Source organism: Microcebus murinus, chromosome 8, assembly GCF_040939455.1.
Source record: "Microcebus murinus isolate Inina chromosome 8, M.murinus_Inina_mat1.0, whole genome shotgun sequence".
Taxonomy (NCBI): domain Eukaryota; kingdom Metazoa; phylum Chordata; class Mammalia; order Primates; family Cheirogaleidae; genus Microcebus; species Microcebus murinus.
The window spans coordinates 44,065,580-44,085,844 of NC_134111.1; the positions used below are offsets into that span (position 1 = coordinate 44,065,580).

General features: G+C 35.5%; 1 protein-coding gene across 3 annotated transcripts in view; it reads right to left on the minus strand.

The window, feature by feature from the left end:
* Nucleotides 1-11,143: 11,143 nt before the first annotated feature.
* GRB14 (growth factor receptor bound protein 14) overlaps nt 11,144-20,265 on the minus strand; it is a 112,716-nt gene continuing 103,594 nt past the window's right edge. The window contains exons 10-14 of one of the 3 annotated variants that reach the window (XM_012750032.2): nt 15,795-15,911; nt 15,633-15,705; nt 15,400-15,487; nt 12,887-12,980; nt 11,148-11,632 (exon numbers count right to left, since the gene is read on the minus strand). In XM_012750032.2, the coding sequence (XP_012605486.1) occupies nt 11,486-11,632; nt 12,887-12,980; nt 15,400-15,487; nt 15,633-15,705; nt 15,795-15,911 (519 nt within the window). In that variant the 3' untranslated portion in view covers nt 11,148-11,485. Of the gene's footprint in view, nt 11,633-12,886; nt 12,981-15,399; nt 15,488-15,632; nt 15,706-15,794; nt 15,912-20,265 lie in introns of all 3 variants that reach the window. The other 2 variants (XM_012750034.3, XM_012750033.2) reach the window with 2 other exon arrangements.

Below are 20,265 nucleotides of genomic sequence, written 5' to 3' on the forward strand. Positions count from 1 at the left end.
CACTATCTGGCAACAAGAAAGTAATATCCTTTCAGAAAATATGCTCAAACAATCTTCAGACTCCCAAGGACCGGTGTTGGATTCATGTACGTCTAGAATAATGCCATTGGAAGAAGACTGGGGAGTTTGATGCTGAAGCCACTTTGTGATCTTTACCAGTCCTTCAGGATGAAAAGCTGGGAGCTAGCCTAGCCTCAGAAGATAAAAACAGGTCTCTTTCATTGAAAATTCTCTAGTCCCTTTGAGTTACAAAGATCACAGCCTAGGGAGAAAGCCTAAATTTAGACTTCTCTTCTTTCCTTAAGGAATAGACAGACATCTGCCAAGATGCGTGTTCATTGTCCATTGAGAACTAATGGGAAATAATGAATCCACGTGTTTTGACAGAAGTAACTTGCTCAGATTGGATAGACAAGACGCCCAATAATCCAAATGTGTATTTCACTAGAAAAGAATACCAATTCACATTAAGAAATGACAAATAAATGAAGTCAAATGTAGGGAAGTAGTGAGTATAAAATGACTTAAATAATTCTTCCGTCTGTCTGTTTTAAATTTCAGATGTCTCTTTTTAAAATATCAGATGTCTCTTTTTTCCCTAAAATAAAAAGAGATTTATTTTTTTCATGATTATAAAAAGTATGCCCATTCATAAAAAACTACATAGAAAAAAGATAAAGGAAAATATAAACTTACTGCAACTCCCCACTAATGTTATGTTACAGGGAGAGAAAAGTCAACTACTATTATTTTGTGAACATATTGCTAGCATGTGTGCACACACACAGAGATATATATACCTTTTCTCAAAAATTACGGAAAATTTTCCATATCAGTGTATACAGATATATTATCATCCATTATGATTATGACCAATCCCCTATTGATAAGTATTATTTTTTCTAATTTTTCACTGCTGTAAATGATGCTGCAGGAAACATCTATTCTTACCCATTTCCAACCTGTTACCCACAAAGCTTCAAGGTGAGCCTGTCCAAATATAAATCCTATGTTATCTTTTTCTGTTTCTTTGTGTAAAAGCCATCAGTGGCTTCCCATTACCCTTAGAATAAAACCCAAACTCCTTTCCATGTCCTAAAAGAGCCTGCATAGTTTGAATGGCATCGTATTTTCACTATTGCCTATACCACTCTCTCTGTACCCACCAGGCCCAATCATTCTGATCTTCCTTGTGTTCCTCAAATACATTCTATTACTTTTTACCTTGTGGCCTTTGCACATGCTCTTCCCACTGCTTAGAAAACTTTACCCTCATGGCTCAGAGATGGTTAGTTCCTTTTAAATGTGTCTCCCCTTAAATGGCACCTCCCTAGAGAGGTCTTCTCTGGACATCTTGTCTAATATATATTACCCATTCCGTTATTTTTGTTAGCACTTCCTTACAAGTAATTTTAACTATTTTAAAATTTGTTTTCCTGGTTATGGTCTTAGATCAATGATTGTGTCTTGCATATGCGTTCATTTTTTCACAAACACGTAGTGGGCACTAGCAAAATATTTGCTAGATGAATAAATAAGAGAACAAATGGATGAATGAATCCAGGAATACATCTTCATACACTATGTGACTACTGTTTTTCTTAGAATAAATTTTTAGAAATAGAAATTTCTACTTCTGGCTAATGGGGAATTCACATTACCTATTTTATGAAAATATTACCTCACTGTTCTCCTCAAAGCATGTTGCACTTGAAATTCTAACCAATAACATTGCGGGAATGTTTAATTGTCCCCCTACATCATTGACAATACTTAGTGCCAATCTATTAGGCAAAATAGCTGATCAAAATTTAAATTTTAATTGCTGAATACTAATCAAGCTGAACTTTTTTGTATATTTTTACTGTCTATAATTATTTGTTTTAAAATTACCAGTTCATTTCTTTGCCTTTTTTTTTTACTGCAATGCATATCTTGCTTACTGATATGTAAGGCATTTGCATAACAAAATTGTTAATTTTATCTCTTGTTAATAACAGTTATAAATATTTCATTGATTTTTTTCTTTTATTATTAGGCCATATTCATGATGGTATTCTTTTTTGTATACATTTTAATTTTGCATATTTCAATGCTTATCTTATTTCTAGCTGTAATGTCATGATTAAATGCAACCACAATTTTGCAAAAATATGTACCCAGAATTTTCCTGATTCTTTATAACTTTATATTCTATGGTTATGTTTTTGAACTATGGCATAAAGAGTAGGGAGCTATGAAATGCTAGCTGTCCCATCAAAACTTAAAAATCAAATGTTTCCTTATTGATTTCTGATTCCATGCAAGTTCTTGATTCTTTTTCTGGTTTCTCTTTTTTTTCCATTTTAAAGAGATATGAGTTTACTCAATGATGCTTGAATACGACAAAGTTCACCTTTATAACAATCCAAGACGCAGTCCCAGACAGTGAAAGCTGAGACTTAATCTTCCACTTTGGCAATCAGCACCATTTGATCTTTTTACTGAAACTCATGTCTACTGAGTCTTCTGCCATTAGGTCCTTCTTAGTCCTCTAGGTAATCTGTTCCTGACTACAAATTCTGCCACAGAAGGCCTTGTCTCTGCCCTCAAATACAAAATGCTTAGAATGTAGTCTTCTGGGCATCTTCCAATCATCTGCCCAACCACAGAGCTGTGTACAAGAGGGACACAGATTTCTGATCTCTAAAGAGAGCCCCAAACAACCATCCATGTCTCAATTTCAGCTGAATTATATTTCTCTCTACTTTGGTCAGTCCACTTCCATTTCTTGTCACGTAGTAAGACCTTTTCTCCTCTTTGGATAATCTAGCCTTGAATACCCTTCAATTATCCTAAATGACAAGATTTTGCCACCTCTTTTGAGGTTGGTAGGAGACAAATGTGTAAGGGGAGTTCATATATTTACAATCACAATGTTGATCTCTGCTTCCTGGAGTCAAGGCAGGAAAAGAAGGAAGGTTTTTCTTCTCTGGAGAGTCCTTAGCCATAACAACAAAAATAAGTTCAGTCATTCAATTAAACAGTGATCACATCAGTCTCTCTACTTAAAGTCATTTTAATCACTCTTATTTCATAATACGTTTAATATCTGTAGTAGTAACACTCCCATCATTTTCTAAGTATTCTTGGCTATTCTTGTATATCTATTCTTCTAGACAAAGTTGGAATCATTACATCAAGGAGAAAAAAATCCACTAGAAATTTAATATGGGTTGTGTATTGAATTTATAGGTTTGGTGAGTATTGAGACTCCAGAAATTTTTAAAAGAATTGGAGAGATACTGTGCCATTCGCCCAAGAAAACATATTGAAAATTCTCATATGGTTTATACCATATATAATGTAAAAGCAATTTTTAAATGAATTTTATTTAGTTAAATATGGATTTTCAATAAATGAAAATAAAGCAAGGAGGAAGAAAAAACAAAATCATTATCATTGTGATTAGGTGATGGGTACAGTCATTCCCCTTAACTGTGGTGGATACATATCCCAGTGGATACCTGAAATTATGGAGAGTACCGAACCCTACATACACTATGTTTTTTCCTATACATATTTACCTATGATATAGTTTAATTTATAAATTATGCTCAGTAAGAAATTAACAATAATAAATAATAAAATAGAACAGTTATAACAATATACTGTAATAAAGTTATGTGAATGTGGTCTTTCTCTCTCAAGATATCTCATTGTACTGTATTCATCCTTCTTCTTATGATAATGTAAGATAATGTATAATGCCTATCTGATGAGATGAAGTGAGGGGAATCACATAGGCACTGTGACATAAATGAAAAATTCCAGAAATCAATAGTTCCTAAGTTTTAAATTGCACACTGTTCTGAGTAGCATGATGAAATCTTGTACCATCCTGCTCCATCCCACCTGGGACATGAATCGTCCCCTTTTCCAGTTTCTCCACACTGTAAATGTGCTACCCACTCATTAGTTACCTAATAACTATCTAAGTTACCAGATCAATTGTCTCAGTATTAGTGTTCAAGTAGCTCCTACTTTATTTAATAATAGTCCCAACGTGTAAGATTATGATGTCATATTTTTGGACCACAGTTGGCCTTGGGTAACTGAAACCACAAAAAGCAAGACCACGAATAAGAGGAGACTACTATAGATTTGAATTCTGGTTCTAATTCTAATACACAGCATGGTTATAAATCTATTCCTTTTTGTTAAGCTTTCAACCCACATTTCCAAAAGCCTAGAGTCATTTCCTCATTTGTTGATTCATTTAATAAATCTCTGTTAAGCACTTAATATCAACTTTAGGCACCTTACTAAATTCTGAGGCTACAACCATGAACAAGATACTCTGTCCTTCACAGGAGCTTACACTTAGTAGGGAATACAAAAATTAGCAAACAATTCAATAGAATGTGGTGAGTTCTTTTCTTCACAGAAAAGCTGAAAGAATATATTGTAGGACAACCCAATCTATTCTGTAGTCAAAGAAATCGTCTCAAAGAAAATGGTGTGGTACATGAGCTTTAAAAGGGGAAAAGAGTTAACAGAATTAGTAAGAATGGTCAAGGAATATGTTTGAGATAAAAGGAACAGTATGTGCTAAGGCCCAAAGTTAAAGAGAATTCCAGGAAATAGACTGGCTGGAAAATAGAATGCACAGGAGAGTGGCTAAAGATGATGCTGGAAACACAAAGGCCAAAACATGAAAACCTCACAGAAGTGTCAGGAAGAATAGACTTTATCTAAAGGCAATGGGAAGCCATTGAAGTTTTTAGGTAGGTGAGTACCATGATCAAATGAGTATTTGGAGAGATCACCCTGTCTTAGAGTGGAGAGGGAAGGTAGGTGTGTGGAAAGACCAGAGCAAGAAAGACCATTCAACAGAGTCTTCTGTAGTAGTTTAGGAAAGAAAGTGACCCAGATTTGTGTTATGGCAATGGAGATGGAGAGCAGTACGCAGATATAACAATGATTTTTTACAGCACATGGTGTTCTTTGAAAGGTGATAGTCTCTTGATACCTTCTAAGTTTCTGTTTTGGAAATTGAATGGTAGTACTGTGCTTACTGAAGCTCTTACTAAAGGTTTTTAAAGGGAAGATAAAAAGATCTGTGAAAATATGGAATTTGATGTAACTATAAGATGTCCAAATGAAGATTTTTGAAGGATAGCTGAATACCTGGGTCTGAAGTTCAGGAAGGAGGCACAGGTTTAAAAGCTACTTAGTAGGTGAAGCCATGAAATACAGGGAAGTCCATAGGGATGGAGCAAATTAAGAAGAGAATGGAACTAAGCCTAGGACCTGGTATGCATAGCAACATTTAATGGATGAGTTGTGGAAGCTGAATCTGTAAAGACCAAGAAGAGGTACCCAGAAGGATCATAGAAATACAAGCATTCTTTTGACATGGAAATCAAGGAAACAGAGTAGTTCAAGGAGGGAGTGATCAACAGCAGAAAGGTCTAAAGTTTCTTTATATGTAGCCTCATAGTTTAAGTGAAGGTGAGGACGGCAGAGATTTTAAGGAGTAGAAAGTGAAGAAAGTGCAAAGTGAAGAAAGTGCAAGATTATGAATGAGAAGGCGAGGGAGGGAAGTGGAATTTTTACTAAGCCAACCAAGGGGTGATTTTTCTAGTGAGTGATCATTATAAAAAGTACAACTTAACATCTTAGCTGATTGAAGCCTGATTTTGGTTTTTGTAAAACAAAATTATGTTCACTTGGAAGGCCAACGATGTTTGATTCAGAATTTCTGACACAGGGTCCCCTGTAGTTTGGATTTCCTACACCTGCTGAGCTTTCGGTTGCTTGTGCTCCACCTTGACGTGTCACCTAAACATTGATGAAGAGGATAGCCCTTTCCCTGCACTTTCTGGGACACCACTCCTCCAAGTCATTTGTATGTGCAGGAACTTCATTTCAGGATTGGGAAGATGGAGAGTGCAGAAAACATCTTTTTTTTTAAGACAGAGTCTCACTCTGTTGCCTGGGCTAGAGTGCCGTGGCTTCAGCCTAGCTCATAGCAACCTCAAACTCCTGGGCTCAGGAGATCCTCCTGCCTCAGCCTCTCGAGTAGCTGGGACTACAGGCATGCGCCACCATGCCTAGCAAATTTTTTCTATATATTTTTAGTTGTCCAGCTAATTTCTTTAGATTTTTAGTAGAAATGGGGTCTCACTCTTGCTCAAGCTGGTCTGGAACTCCTGAGCTCAAACAATCCTTCTGCCTTGGCCTCCCAGAGTGCTAAGATTATACGCATGAGCCACTGCCCAGGAAACATCATTTTAAAGTGTGCTCAGTATCCAAGTTCTTAAAAGTCTTTTCACCACCAAGACTCTTCACTTCTCAATTGCCATCTTTCTCCTCAGGTTATGGCCTCCCGTTTCCTTATTAGACCCTTGTTTATTCTCTAATCGCCCCCTTCTTCACTTCTGTGCCTTAATTCCTAACTTACTGTGCAAAATAAAGTTCTCTGTATTTAACTATTTTATCATCAAGCCTTAAGGATTCACCTTCCTATACAAAAATGTTCTGCATAGAGATAATTCTTCCTCTAAGAATTCTGATAATCAGTTAAAATCATCAATATCAATGCTTCTATCCTCTCTGGCCCTAAACCTATTAATCATTTTCGACTCTTCCCTTTGCTTAACCCTCATCCCTCTCATCCAATTGCTTATATCACAGATTATTCACCCTCCACAAAATCCCTTTGTCATACCCATGGTTCTAGAACAGGCTCTCCTAATCATTGCTAAGACTATTGCAGTAGCTCTTGGCTGGGTCATCCTCCTTCGGTTCCTTTCTCCGCCCTTAGTCATCTTACTCACACTTGCTCTTGTAACTCCAAACATCAGCAGGCTAGCTCTACCCTCTAGGTAGAAGTAGAATAAATTTCTAATGTGCAGGGCAGAGATAAAAAGATGAATAAAGCCCATCCACAACTTCAACCAAGTAAAAATTTAATGGGAAAAAATATTGAAGTATCTGGCTATGCTGTCCCTTAACTAAAATATAACTGCTTTGCCTAGCATTGAAGCTCTCCCTAATGCAGCAGGAGCTTGCCTTTCCGGTCCTGTTTGCCATGACTTTTTGTTATATTGCTTTTTTTTTTTTTTTTAATTATTTAAAAACTTTAAACTCTTCATACTTTTCCTTTTAGTCAGAATTTGACATGGGTATGTTATATTGCTTTGCACACTCCACTTTCAATGAACTCTCATTTGCTGAAAATGTCTTAAATTCAATCTGTGCCCTTTCCATGCTATCTGGCATTTCCCATCTCCCTTGATGACACTATACAGTCCTTTCTCCAAGGCTTTGTAAATTGAACTCCTACAAGCCTTCCAGGAACCCATTTTTTCCTCCCAACATTCAACAAGTATAACCATTGTTTCTCTCCCATTGTACTTATAGTATAGCACTTACCCATACTACCATCTATGATAGGTAAGTGTATATCTATGCCCTATTATTCAATTTTTTATCTCTAAAAGTACCTTTTGCCTAATAGGCACTCAACACATGCTGGAGTGAACTTAACAAGCACCCAAACAAGAACATCATTTTCAGCTGCTAATCAGAGTGCTAACAATAAAAGGGCTTCTGAGAGGAGCAGGATCCACTGAGTATATCATCAGCTAGAGAAGAAACACATTCACTCAGCAAAAGTTCATTAATTTCTCAGAGATGCACTGATCACCTGGGAATAGTTTTTTCACCTTCCCCTACCCAGCTATGCATTACCCTATGTCCCACACTGTCCAGCCAGGGACTCTGAAGCAGGTTTCCAATCATCTGTATTTCCTATTCTATCAATCGCTGCAATTTGAGGGAAGGAGACTAGATGAATGTGAGATTCCCAAATCACACGTTATCTTTTTAATGAGCAGGTGAACAAAAAGCATGAGAGTCTGTGTGATCTGGCCCAGGTGGGTGCAGTATGCTTGTCCCCACAGTCCATACAGTTGTACTGGGCAGCACTCCATTGCAGTGTCCATGGCTACTCCCATAAAAGCATACTTATGGGAAGGACTGGAACAAGGGCAGAGGCAAATATGTAATGTATAATATATGGTTTCTGGCAGGAAGAACAAGAGATAGCAATGCAAAAGCACTTGGTGGAAAGAGCAATGTTCCCCAGAGGTGGAGGACCTAAATGAACAATCTCTAAAGTAATACAAATGCATATCTTTAAGTCTGGTAAAACGACACTTCCAAATTTGTTCCTTTTGCTTAAGGTCGCTTTGGCTATTCGGACTCTTTTCTCATTCCAAATGAAGCATAGAATTATTTTTTCTAGATCTGCAAAAAAATGATATTGGTGTTTTGATGGGTATTGCATTGAATCTGTAAATCACTTTGGGTAGGATGGACATTTTAACAATGTCAATTCTTCCTTGATTAAATATATTCCTAGGTATTTTATTTTCTTTGTAGCTATTGTGAAAGGTATTGAGTCTTTGATTTGATTCCCAGCTTGACTGTTGTTTGTGTATAGGAATGCTACTGATTTGTGTGCATTGATTTTGTACCCTGAGATTTTGCTGAATTTAGTTATCAATTTACACACACACACACACAAACACAGAGGCAAAACCCTTTATGAGAAAGAATCAAAAAACAAAATAATGATTTCCCTCTGTCAACCTTTCCTCAATAATTTTTCTTGATTCATGCTTTAAGATCAAATTAAGCATTGCATACAAAATCTGCACTCCAGAATAATAAATTTAAATTATGAATCAAGTTAGAGACACAAATAACAAAGACAAACACAAATTGCTCAATTTATGAGAGCTTAGTATTTAGTTTTCTCCTTTGACTTTATTATTTCAGAATATTGTGGAGGTATATATATTTTTGTTACATATATTGCCTTTGCACCCCTTGAGTCAGAGCTATAAGCATGCCCAACACCCAGACAGCACACCTTAGGTGTGAATTTACCCATCACCTACTCCCCTCTCCCACTTGCCAAACACCTGATGAATTTTACTTCCATATGTGCACATAAGTGTTGATCAATTAGAACCAATTTAATGGTGAGTACATGTGGCGTTTATTTTTTCATTCTTGTGATACTTCACTTAGAAGAATGGGCTCCAGCTCCATCTAGGATAATACAAGAGGTAGTTCACCATTTCTTATGGCTGAATAGTACTCCATGGTATATATATACCACATTTTAATAATCCATTCATGTATTGATGGGCGCTTGAGTTGTTTCTACATCTTTGCAATTGTGAATTGTGCTGCTATAAACATTTGAGTACAGATGCTTCTGCACAGTCAAAGAAACTATCATTAGAAACTATCATTCTAATGATAGAAACTATCATTAGATTAAACTATCAACGAAGAGATAACCTACAGAATGGGAGAAAATATTTGCATGCTGCACATTGATAAAGGGCTGATAGCTAGAATCTATACAGAACTCAGGAAAATCAGCAAGAAAAAATAAAACAACTTCATTAAAAAGTGAAGAAAGGATATGAGCAGAAACTTTTCAAAAGAAGACACACTAATGGCCAAGAAACATATGAAAAAAAATGCTCAACATCTCTAATTATCAGGGAAATGCAAATCAAAATGACAATGAGATATCACTTAACTCCAGTGGCTTTTATCAAAAAGTCCCAAAATAACAGATGTTGGCATGGATGGGGAAAGACAGGAACACTCATACACTGCTGATGGGACTGCAAACTAATACAACATCAACAAAAAGTAGTAAGTATGAAGATATCTCAAAGAACTCCCATTTGATCCAGCAATTCCCACTATTGGGTATTTACCCAAAGGAAAAAAGGACATTCCATTAAAAAAAGAGTTTAGTATTTAAAATACTACATTTTTGATATTGTCTATTTGAACTAGGTACAAAATGAGAAAATATATTCCAACTCAAAATGCAAAATCTTTTTATAAATGAGAAATAGGGCCATTCTGAAAGGTTGAGAGGGGCAAGCATGTCCCCATCACCCCCCTTGCTCCACTTAGAGTCCTATGTGTCTTCCAAGCCTTAGTGGTATTTTATAACATCAGATTAATGCTCTAAGTTTCAGTATTTTACAAATTAGGCTTTCACTGGTGAAAGGTAAACTGCATATTTTAAAATTCAACGAATAATTCTTTTTTAGTGATACATTATTTTATTAGTATTTCATGAATGTTTTCATATACTTTGGTACCAAAAAAATATAGCTTTTATTTAAAACTAAAATATGCATTATTGAAATACTGTGTTAAAAAAAATCTAACTTCCCCACAATCTTGTCATAAAGGTCAATTAGAGGAGATGAACAATGTTTTGTATTATTTTAATGTTTATTTGATGTTTTGTTTCTCTTCTTTTAAAAAAAAAAATCAATGTCATTTCCACAAAAAATGGGAACAACAAAGTCATAGAATCAAAAAAAAATTGCCAGATGGTCTCAGAGAGGTGATACGAGAGGTTAATATCTCTCAAGTTTTCAAAGTCTTTGGCTTTCATATTGATATGATAAGAAAATAAAAAGGGGGTAGGCAAAGAGAAGAATAAGTATTTACCCATTAGGATCCTTATAGATTTTTGGATCTTTGCTTTCATTTATTCTTATTTGGTTAAAGATCTGTTAGTGAAAGAATCTAATGAGAATACTGAAAGTTAAAGCATAGGGCTAATGTGAGATATTAAAGTGACAATGTTATAGATTATATGCCATGAGAAGATGTGTACAAACCATACAAATCTCTTCTATATTTTGATCATTGTCTTAAAAATTGATAGTTCCAGCCAATCATTAAATGAATGAAAAAAATGCAATGAACAATATTACACTAATGAGTGTAATACCAATATAAATTTTATAGTATAATTAATAATTCAATAACATAATAAAAGTCATCCAGAAAAAATTTAATATATTTCAAAATACTTTAAAGATGCTACCTCAAAGTATGATTTCACTTTAAGGTTATAATAAACCCAGAAAATATGTGATTCAAAATAATTTTTAGTTTTATTTAAAAGTATGGGTAGTTTTCTTAATTAATAACTCAAGTTTTTATCATATTTCTTAATATTTAAAAAGTATAATTTAAATTTAGTCTATAAGTAATTTATTCTGAATCCCCTATTTTTTTCATATTTTGTGTTTGAAAATTCTAATGCTGCTATATAATAAATAAGGATAGATGCTTAAACTATGCATATTAGAAGAAAATATAGTAATTCAAAAATCACACAAGAACACACCAAGTCATTTTTTTCTAAGGTTTAATTTTAACTAAAGAATTTTAAATGATGAATGTAATGTCAATCCAAGTCTTTGCTTATTTGCAATGCACAAACTATTTTTTGTAACTTGAAGGTGAAATACATTCTTTTCATCATGGTAACACTTTTACCCTTATGTATGCTTTTTCTTTTCTTTCTTTCTTTTTTTTTTTTTTTTTTGGTTCTTGGGTCCTTTTTCTTCAATAGTTTAACGAGTCACTTCTGGTTTGGCTAAAGAGCAATCCTAGCACAATAATGTTTCAACTTGCAAGGAAGAACACCCTTATTAAGTTGATAGAACTCCACCAGCTGGATTAGATCGGTAAATCTTGTGTGGCCATCATCCAGTGTATGGAACATTGCACCATCATCTTCAATCTGCAGAAGGAAAAAGCAATAAACTGGGAGAGGGAAAATTACCCTAAAGGATAATCATATTCCATTGTAAACTTTCTCCACATGCCAAAACTGACAAGTTTATAAAACTAAAGGACAATCAAAAGAACATTATAGCATGCCCACTTCTTCTTTGTAACATCATTTGTATTTAAAAGAAATATCATCTGATCCTTAGGTAAGCAGTGTGGCTCTACTTTGTCTACTTCTAATTCTCCCAATGTTTTCTTAGTTAGGGTACTGTGACTATTTTGAATCAATGAACAGTCAGAAATTTACAACATCTAGTGTAAAACTAAACAGAAGATTTTAATGTTCCCACTTATAGAAATTAATTTCCAATTCTAAATGTTATCTACTTAGCCTCAAAAATGAATATTCACATAATTTGTATCAGTCAATTGATTCTGAAACAGTAAAAAATTATGCTAATGAAATATCAGTTGTCCTTTTTTTTTTTTTTTATCAGTTAAGTCTTCTGAGGGGAATTAAACAATTCACATTTGCTGCTGGGGACATTGATCACTTAATCCAAGAAGTAGAGAGGATACTTTATATGGCCTTTGGCTAATTCTTTAAAAAGGCAATTCAAAAGGTATCTCTAGAAATTTAAAGATCTTATGGCATGCCTTCCTGAAAGTAGACTGAATTTCTATTCTCTGCTACTTGGTTCCAGTACACCCATCACATACATACATGCATGCGCATGCACACACACATATAGTGACAGAAGCAACAGAAATCCCAAGGCAAACTGTGCCACCCAAAAGCAGAATCACAAAAAATTTTTAAATGTGCAGGAGAGTTTAAGTGTTCACCAGTTCCACAGCACCTGTGTTTCTACTCACAAGCATTAAAACCAAAACCAATAAAACCAGAAAAGTGTTTTTGAGACAAGGGAAGAGAAAAGGCCTTTCAAATAATGGTTTTTAAAGAATTGCTATTAGTACTCAAGAGAAAGAACCTTTAGTGGCTTTATAACAATAGGTGGCATGGGGTCTATACAACATTGCTAAATCATATTTCATGGAAAAAGGAAAATTTAATTTTTACAATTCCTGTATTTCTTCTATTAATTCAGGCTCATAAAAACCATTTCTGCCAAACTTAACTCTAGTCAAAGCACAAACTCCCAAATTATATTTAATAAAACGACCAAAAGAAAACCAAAGTTTCCAAAAGCTTATGCATTAAGATCATTTCTAATATACGAATATGAAATCACAAATTACTTACTGGTATAATTTGAAAGTGCTTTATTTTTTGTCCATGACTCATTGACAGTACGAAAGTTTTGGGGTTACTCTGACTATCCCGTACCAAGAAAACTCTAAAGAGAGAGAAGGAATTTCAATATGTTTCTACATTTACTCATGGATTTCATAGAATTATAGTGTGTAACAAATCCAGGAAACGTTTTCATAAATGTTGTAGCTGGGGACTCTTTTAATGTGTATAGAATGGGTGAGATTATCCAACTTGGTATACAATGTGGTGGTATTACATGATCTTATACTATAAAAACTATCATCAGTGCTACTGTAATTGTTTTCTTTCTTTCTTTCTTTTTTTTCTTTCTTTTTTTTTTGAGACAGCATCTTACTCTGTGGCCCAGGCTGGAGTGCAGTAGCATGATCATAGCTTCCTGTAGCCTTAAAGTCCTGGGCTCAAGCCATCCTCCTGACTCAACCTTCCAAGTAGCTAGGACTACAAGTGCACACCACCACACCCAGCTCATTTTTTATTTTTATTTTTTTAAAAACAGGGTCTGTTGCCCAGGCTGGTTTCAAACTCCTGGCCTTAGGCAATCTTCCCACTTCAGCCTCCCAAAGTGCTGGGATTACAGGCGTGAACCACTGTGCCCAGCCCCAATTTTAATAGGACAAAATACAGCTCATTTGTCAGATTGTTTGCTCACAATAACCAATATACTATTATGTTGGCAGCAATAATTAGTGCTATGTCCTTTTTCCACTAGGAAATTGTGTATTCACATGTAACTGTTTTGCACAAAGAATAAGACATTAGCATACTGTTATTTTACCTTCTGGGTCATGTTAGGCCCTGATAGAGATAATAATTTAGAATGAAATCAGTTTTTTTACCCCTCGTCTACACTGGATCCCCTTTCTTTTGATTCTGGTTTCTACTGTTACATACACAACAGCAAGTAAGAAATGAATATATTCTAAGAAATTGATCTTGAAGTCATTTATTAAATGTTTAAGCAATATGTTTTAAGTAAAAGAAACAACCAAACAACATGTACTTTAACCTTGAGGAATATAGCAGAAAAGCCTCTCTAATGTCAGTCTAGAAAAACAAGACATGGGCTAGTGGCTTGAGAGAAAAACGCTGCCAGGCGTGAATTCTTATTTACTGGCAATGCAGTGCAAAACCAGTTTTGTGTTAATTGTTGCCAAACACACTGTGTAAATGGTCCCCAATGGCAAATCCAATACTAGTCTCACTGTGCCTGGGCAAAGAGGCAGCCAATTTTAAGGTACCACAGATGTCTGACGAGATTATCCATTTCATTTGTGTTGCGTGAGATACTGACATTACATCACTGAGAGATGGGACAAAAGGGCGTTTCACTGATAAATCAAGCTATAATGCTCTCCTCATTCCCAAGCGGATCACTACTACCACCTAGTGGACTGCTTGGCACCATCACATCTTTCCAAAGGAATACCAAAAAAATTAAAAATAAAGATATTATCATCCTTTATACAATTATTTCATAAGTTGCAAAAACTGGGCTCAGAAATAAAGGAAATTACAATCCCCCAAAACATCTTAATAATTTTTTTGTGATTTATTTCTTTTTCCTGGTCTCATCAGACTGTAATTCTGCTGATTACTCAAATTTATATCCAAAAAGACTGTGTTCCATGCAGAGAAGCACATTAAAATCTTCTCTTATTTACTGTCTGGTGAAATGCTGACTTGCTATTAATAATCTTCCATGTGAAGGTGCGTTTTTATCCAAATGTCGGCATTAAATCGCCTCAAAACCTTGTCATCATCTTGGCCAACTACTGAAGATAAAAGATCCCATCACAACTTGTTACAATTGATACTGGTTTCATTTCTCTTCCAAGCCTCAACACAAACTCCCTCATTTGTATTGCATTTGGGAAGGGAATTTAGACAGTATTATAAAAACTATCTGGAACATTGAGTAGTTTGAGAAAAGGAAAATTCTTCAGGTTATAAATCTTTCATAATACATTTTATATTTCTCTCTTTTCATAGGTTTATATTACTTTAAGCTGTTAAAATTTAGAAAAGAAACCAACAGGGACATAAGCAGACAGGAAAAGAAAATAAAACAAGTGTTCAAAATATGTAAGAAACAGCTTTAGATAATGTCATGATATAAACCATACTTTGGAATCAGACTGAATATATGTTCAAATCAAAGTGTTGACACCCAAAAACAAGTTCAGTCCTCCCATCAATTAATATCTGAGATGCTAGAATTGACCCAGAATGGGTACTATTAGCGGTCACTGGTTAAGAACAAAGCATCCTACTCTGTTACCTGTTCATTTATGCACACCGGCACATGCTATCTACCAGGTATCCTATGAATACTGTCAGAATACGACGGCAACTGCCTTTATAGAACAAAGTCACTCCTCTTTCATGATAAGCCCAAATCAAAAATTCATTATGTAAAATAATTATTGCTTATACGAGAAACCCAAATCACTGCTCCTCAAAACTAAAAATATCAAGCTTACCCATCCACAGGTCCTTGCTGACTAATCAGTCGCTGAGCCTCATCTCGAGAAATCTTGTGGTGGAACCACGGCTGAGACTGGTGGATGGCTAAAGACATAAAGTGGATTGAAAACAAAGCTTTGTTTGAAATGCACAATCTCATGACATGAGTTTCCAACATATCCACTCAGTGATTACACTTAAAGACACATCTACGCACCCATTCGGTGACAATGACTAAGCACAGACATACCCATGTTCACGGCGGAGCTCTGTGAGGGGGCAGTGGGGCTTCCGTGTGTGGCCAGGCGCAAGCATCCTTTTTTCTGAGCAAGGAAGTGGGGGGAAAATATCACCTTTTGGAGTGAAACAAACTCAGATCATAAATATTTTAAGAAAGTAAAGCTATTTATACCCTCCAAGCAAGTCCTTCTTCAACTGCAACGGAAAGGGCTTCAGTGGGATTTTCTATAACTCTGCCTTTCTGGCCTGAGAAGTCCATTGCTACCAGGGAATTCTCTGATATACTTCTCTGGGGGGGAAAAGAAAAAAAACCCACATTTAAGCCATGAAAATATCTTTGAAAGCTACCAAGTTACCTTTCAGTGATTTGCTGGCAATACATTTCCATTCTAGAAGGGGTTCCAGAAGTAGCTAGCAGGAAATTAAAAAGTCAAAATATATATTCAAGATAAAACGGTGCTATAAAATATTTTGGTTAAATAAGTTACACAGTTATTTCTTAAAGTAACTAAATTAAGAGCTGAGTAAAGAGACTAAAATCTGTCAAAGTAAGCATGTCTTTCTTCTAAAATAAACCTCTTCACATTCTGTAGTGTAATGAAATGGGAAAACTTCTATTTAGAAAGGAATAACCCTTCCTATGGTTAAAATGATCCATTACTTCTGAATTCATCTCTCTATTAAGCTTTGAGATTCATCAATCATCAATTAAATGTCAAATCCACCTACTTATGAAGCAGCTGTTTTGAAAGATTAAAGATATACAAAAGCTGTAAGATTGACATACAACATCACTGTAGAAATAATAGTCACGTTTTATAATGGAACAAACTAGTATATGTATTTTAAAAGTTTATCACATCAACTTTCATCTCATTTAGAAACTAAAATGTAGTGAAATAATAATTCAGGAAATTTCATACTATTAAAATTTCCATGATTTAATATATGAACACTTTCATCTTGTGAGACTACCCGTGGCCGCATGAGAGGTACAAAAATAAGCCTGAATGATGAAAGAACCGATACAAAAAGAAGACACCATTAAACAAACATAATTTAAACGCGTAATAAAGTCATTGTTTTCACTAATTCTTGTATTCATATTTTCTGAGGTGAAAGTAAAATATCCAAAACCAAGATCTTATTTTTCATTTTTTGTTTGTTTGGGGCTCTACTTCACAACCATCTTTTAAAAAGTGCACCATCCCACAACAAGACATGAATTCTAAAAAAAAAAAGAGACAACTGTCAAAATCTCTAGTCAAGAGAATCACTTGGTTTATACCAGCGGTCCTCAAACTTTTTAAACAGGAGGCCAGTTCACTGTCCCTCAGACCATTGGAGGGCCGACTATAGTTTAAAAAAAACTATGAACAAATTCCTATGCACACTGCACATATCTTATTTTGAAGTAAAAAAACAAATGGGCAAAAACACCCGCATGGCCCACGGGCTATAGTTTGAGGATGTCTGGTTTATACAGTATGAACAAGGAATTAAAACTCTCCAAAAGATAAAAAAAATTCAAAAAAAGATCCACATGGAAAACATTTAACAGTTCTTCTCCACTAATTAATAGAAGAGCAAAATCAAACATGGAGTTATAATGATAGATTATAAGCCAGTCTATATCTGGGAGATTGTGGCTTAAAACCATTTTTTTTTCTGTGTAGTATTTTTTTCCAATATATTTGGGGTGTACAAGTGCACTTTTGTTAGGTTGTTGTATAACAGTGAGGTCTGAGCTTTTAGTGTACACATCACCCAAATAGTGAACACTGTACCCAAGAGGTAATTTCTATATCTGTCTATGTGGATTCAGCCCTGTCTAGCCTAGTTAACAGACAATAGTCAAATAAGGGCTTCAAACAAAACTTATCCACAAAAAAATTTTAGGGCTTCATTATGACTGCACCACACATCCATCCCACTTTATTAGCATTTGTTATTTTCTCTTCAAACCATGCTGTAGAGGCCCCAATCTTATTACGGTTCATCTCTATTTCTAGAGATCCGGCATGCAATCTTTCATTTGTTACAGAAGCCTTTATAACTGACAGCTGCTCTTTCCAGACAGATGCTGTCTCTGTAATCTCTATTTGCTGTCACACCTTAGTTGCCCTTTTCACCCCGTGATCTTCTGTGCCGGGCTGTGGACCAGTCGGATATACTTTTGCTTTGCTGACATTAATGAAAAGAGTCCACCTGCCCAAACCACAGAGTAACTAGCCTCAATCGTAATAGCTTTATCCTTATAATATCTCTCCCCTCACAGGCCAAGATGGGTTCTGTAATCTCAAGTTCCTGGTAACATAAAAATACCATTAGGAAAGAAAAATAAACATAATCAGGTTTTCTTCCCCTTTAGTAAGGCTGGCCAGAATATAAAACAAGATCCCATGTTCCCTAATTACTTGACATATGTAAGGAGACCATCATATAAATAAGGAACCTTTACATTTGCTACCTTAACTACACTGAGGGCAAACAGGAATATATAGCAAATGTTTTCTACCGAATGGCAGGTGGTAGATGAAAAATTAATAGTTTCCCTTCCATGGACAAAGAAACAGAAGTAACACATAGTCTGACAAACTCAAAAGGTCATTTTCAGCTCAATTTCTTTCACATAGGAAAGCAATGTTGATAACATTCAGAATCAGTTGTATTTCTCAAGTATTTGCCCCCTTTTCTAGCTCTTTCTTCTCAGGAGATGAACAGGGCAGGCCCTAAGAAGAGGGGCCAATGATTTTAATGGCATGGCTTTCTAAGAAAGAAGAAGCCCTAATATATCCTGGATTATCCAAGCCACACTTTGGGATCAGACCTATTCACTCTTAGTGAGGTTTGCACATAAAATGCTTTGCAGGTATTTGCTAGGTGACAACTAGTAGCCACATACTCTTTGTCATACCATTTGAAGGATCTAGATGAACTTGCAGTGCAGTCATTTAGCAAGAGGGCACAGGATATCAGACATGCAATGAATTCTAGGGACTGTGCAACCATCACCTTTATTTTATACTACAGGACACCAGTGATTCTCACAAGGTCACACAAATGGCTTAGGGCCACACAGATGGCTTTGTAACAGATATGTTACTAAGCAGTAACAGATATGTCCTGTCTAGGGTTCCTTTAAGTAGCACAGAGTGGGCGGTACAGGGAAGAAACCGCAGTTTAGGATGTCCATTCCCGGGTAAAAAGTGAAGACTAAAAAGGACTTGAGTAGATTCCACCTTCCCTAAATCCTCCAGCCCCTCACTCCAGCCAGGGCCATATTAACAGATGGTCCTTTAAATGAAGGCTTTGTTTGCCCTAAAAAAGGACCAAATATTTGGCTTCCTGAAATGTCTGCTGCTGATTCTCATTTCAAAGGGGTGGCTGTCACGTGCTATAAATAACTCTGATGTTTACTATGGCATGAGAATTTTTTTCCCCCTTTTCCTTCTCAAAATGTGTACCTGGAAAATTTAAGAAAAGAACATTGTTTCTTTAAAAATATAACCAACGTTATATTAACTTTTTTGTGTCACTCACAGAATATAGCCCCTGGATGAAAAGCAACAAGGCCAGGGAGGGGCATCTATTAGGTCACTGATTCTTCCTTAACAATCTAGAACAGCAGGATTGCTATCTATAGCTACCTAATAGCTATCTATCTAACAGCAGGATTCCGTACAGATGCCAAAGTCAACACTAGTATCTCCTAAAACTTCTCAGGTTCCTTCACAGAAATTAAGAATAGTGGAGCTGTAATTCTCACATGCTACTCTGTCTGATCATGACAACTGCCACACGGGACAGTTCTTTACCACACACTTCCTTACCTGAACCTCTTCTCCCTGCAAACCCTGTTCCCACCAGATTCCCTCACGGAGTGTCTCTTCCTATACCTGGTGTTGACTGAACAAGTAAAACCACACTAACCAAACTGTCATATACATCTTGATCAACAGCAGGATCACTTTCAATGGAAAAAAGCAAAAATAACACCATATTTATAATGTTAACGACAGTGATACGGATAGGAAGTACTTTGTTTATAACAATTTTTCCCTATGATTAAGAGGACACTAAACAATAATTGCCTCCAAATACCTGCCTGCTATTAACACGCTCATCCTAATAACGTTGGACTCCAAAAGAAATTTGGAGGGATTTAGGAAAGGATTAAGATAATAAAATTCATTATTCTTTTTATATACATGTGGATTGAAAGATAAGTGTAAGCCGACAAATGGTAAAAAATATTCACCTTAAGTGATTGCTTTTATAAAAATTCATTGCATTCCTTAGTTTCTTATTTTAGGGCTTAAGAGTAATATGAGACTAAGATGAAAAGTTATTCTTCCATAACTTAAAGCAACATAACTACAAAATTGAAGTTCTTTTTCTATATAGTCTATCAGGCTTCATAATCAACATTATTTCATGCCTCATTCCTAGAACTGAGCATTTCATCTGCTACATTACATGGGGGGTAAATGTACCTTCCTTGGTCACAGCCAATCAAGAGCATATTTTTAACCTAAGTGGAAAGAAACATAGGTTTCAAAAATGCACATCAACTGATTTGTAACACAGGTGCATACAACTGAATTCCTAATATACTCAACATGAAGGAGAACAGTGAAAAC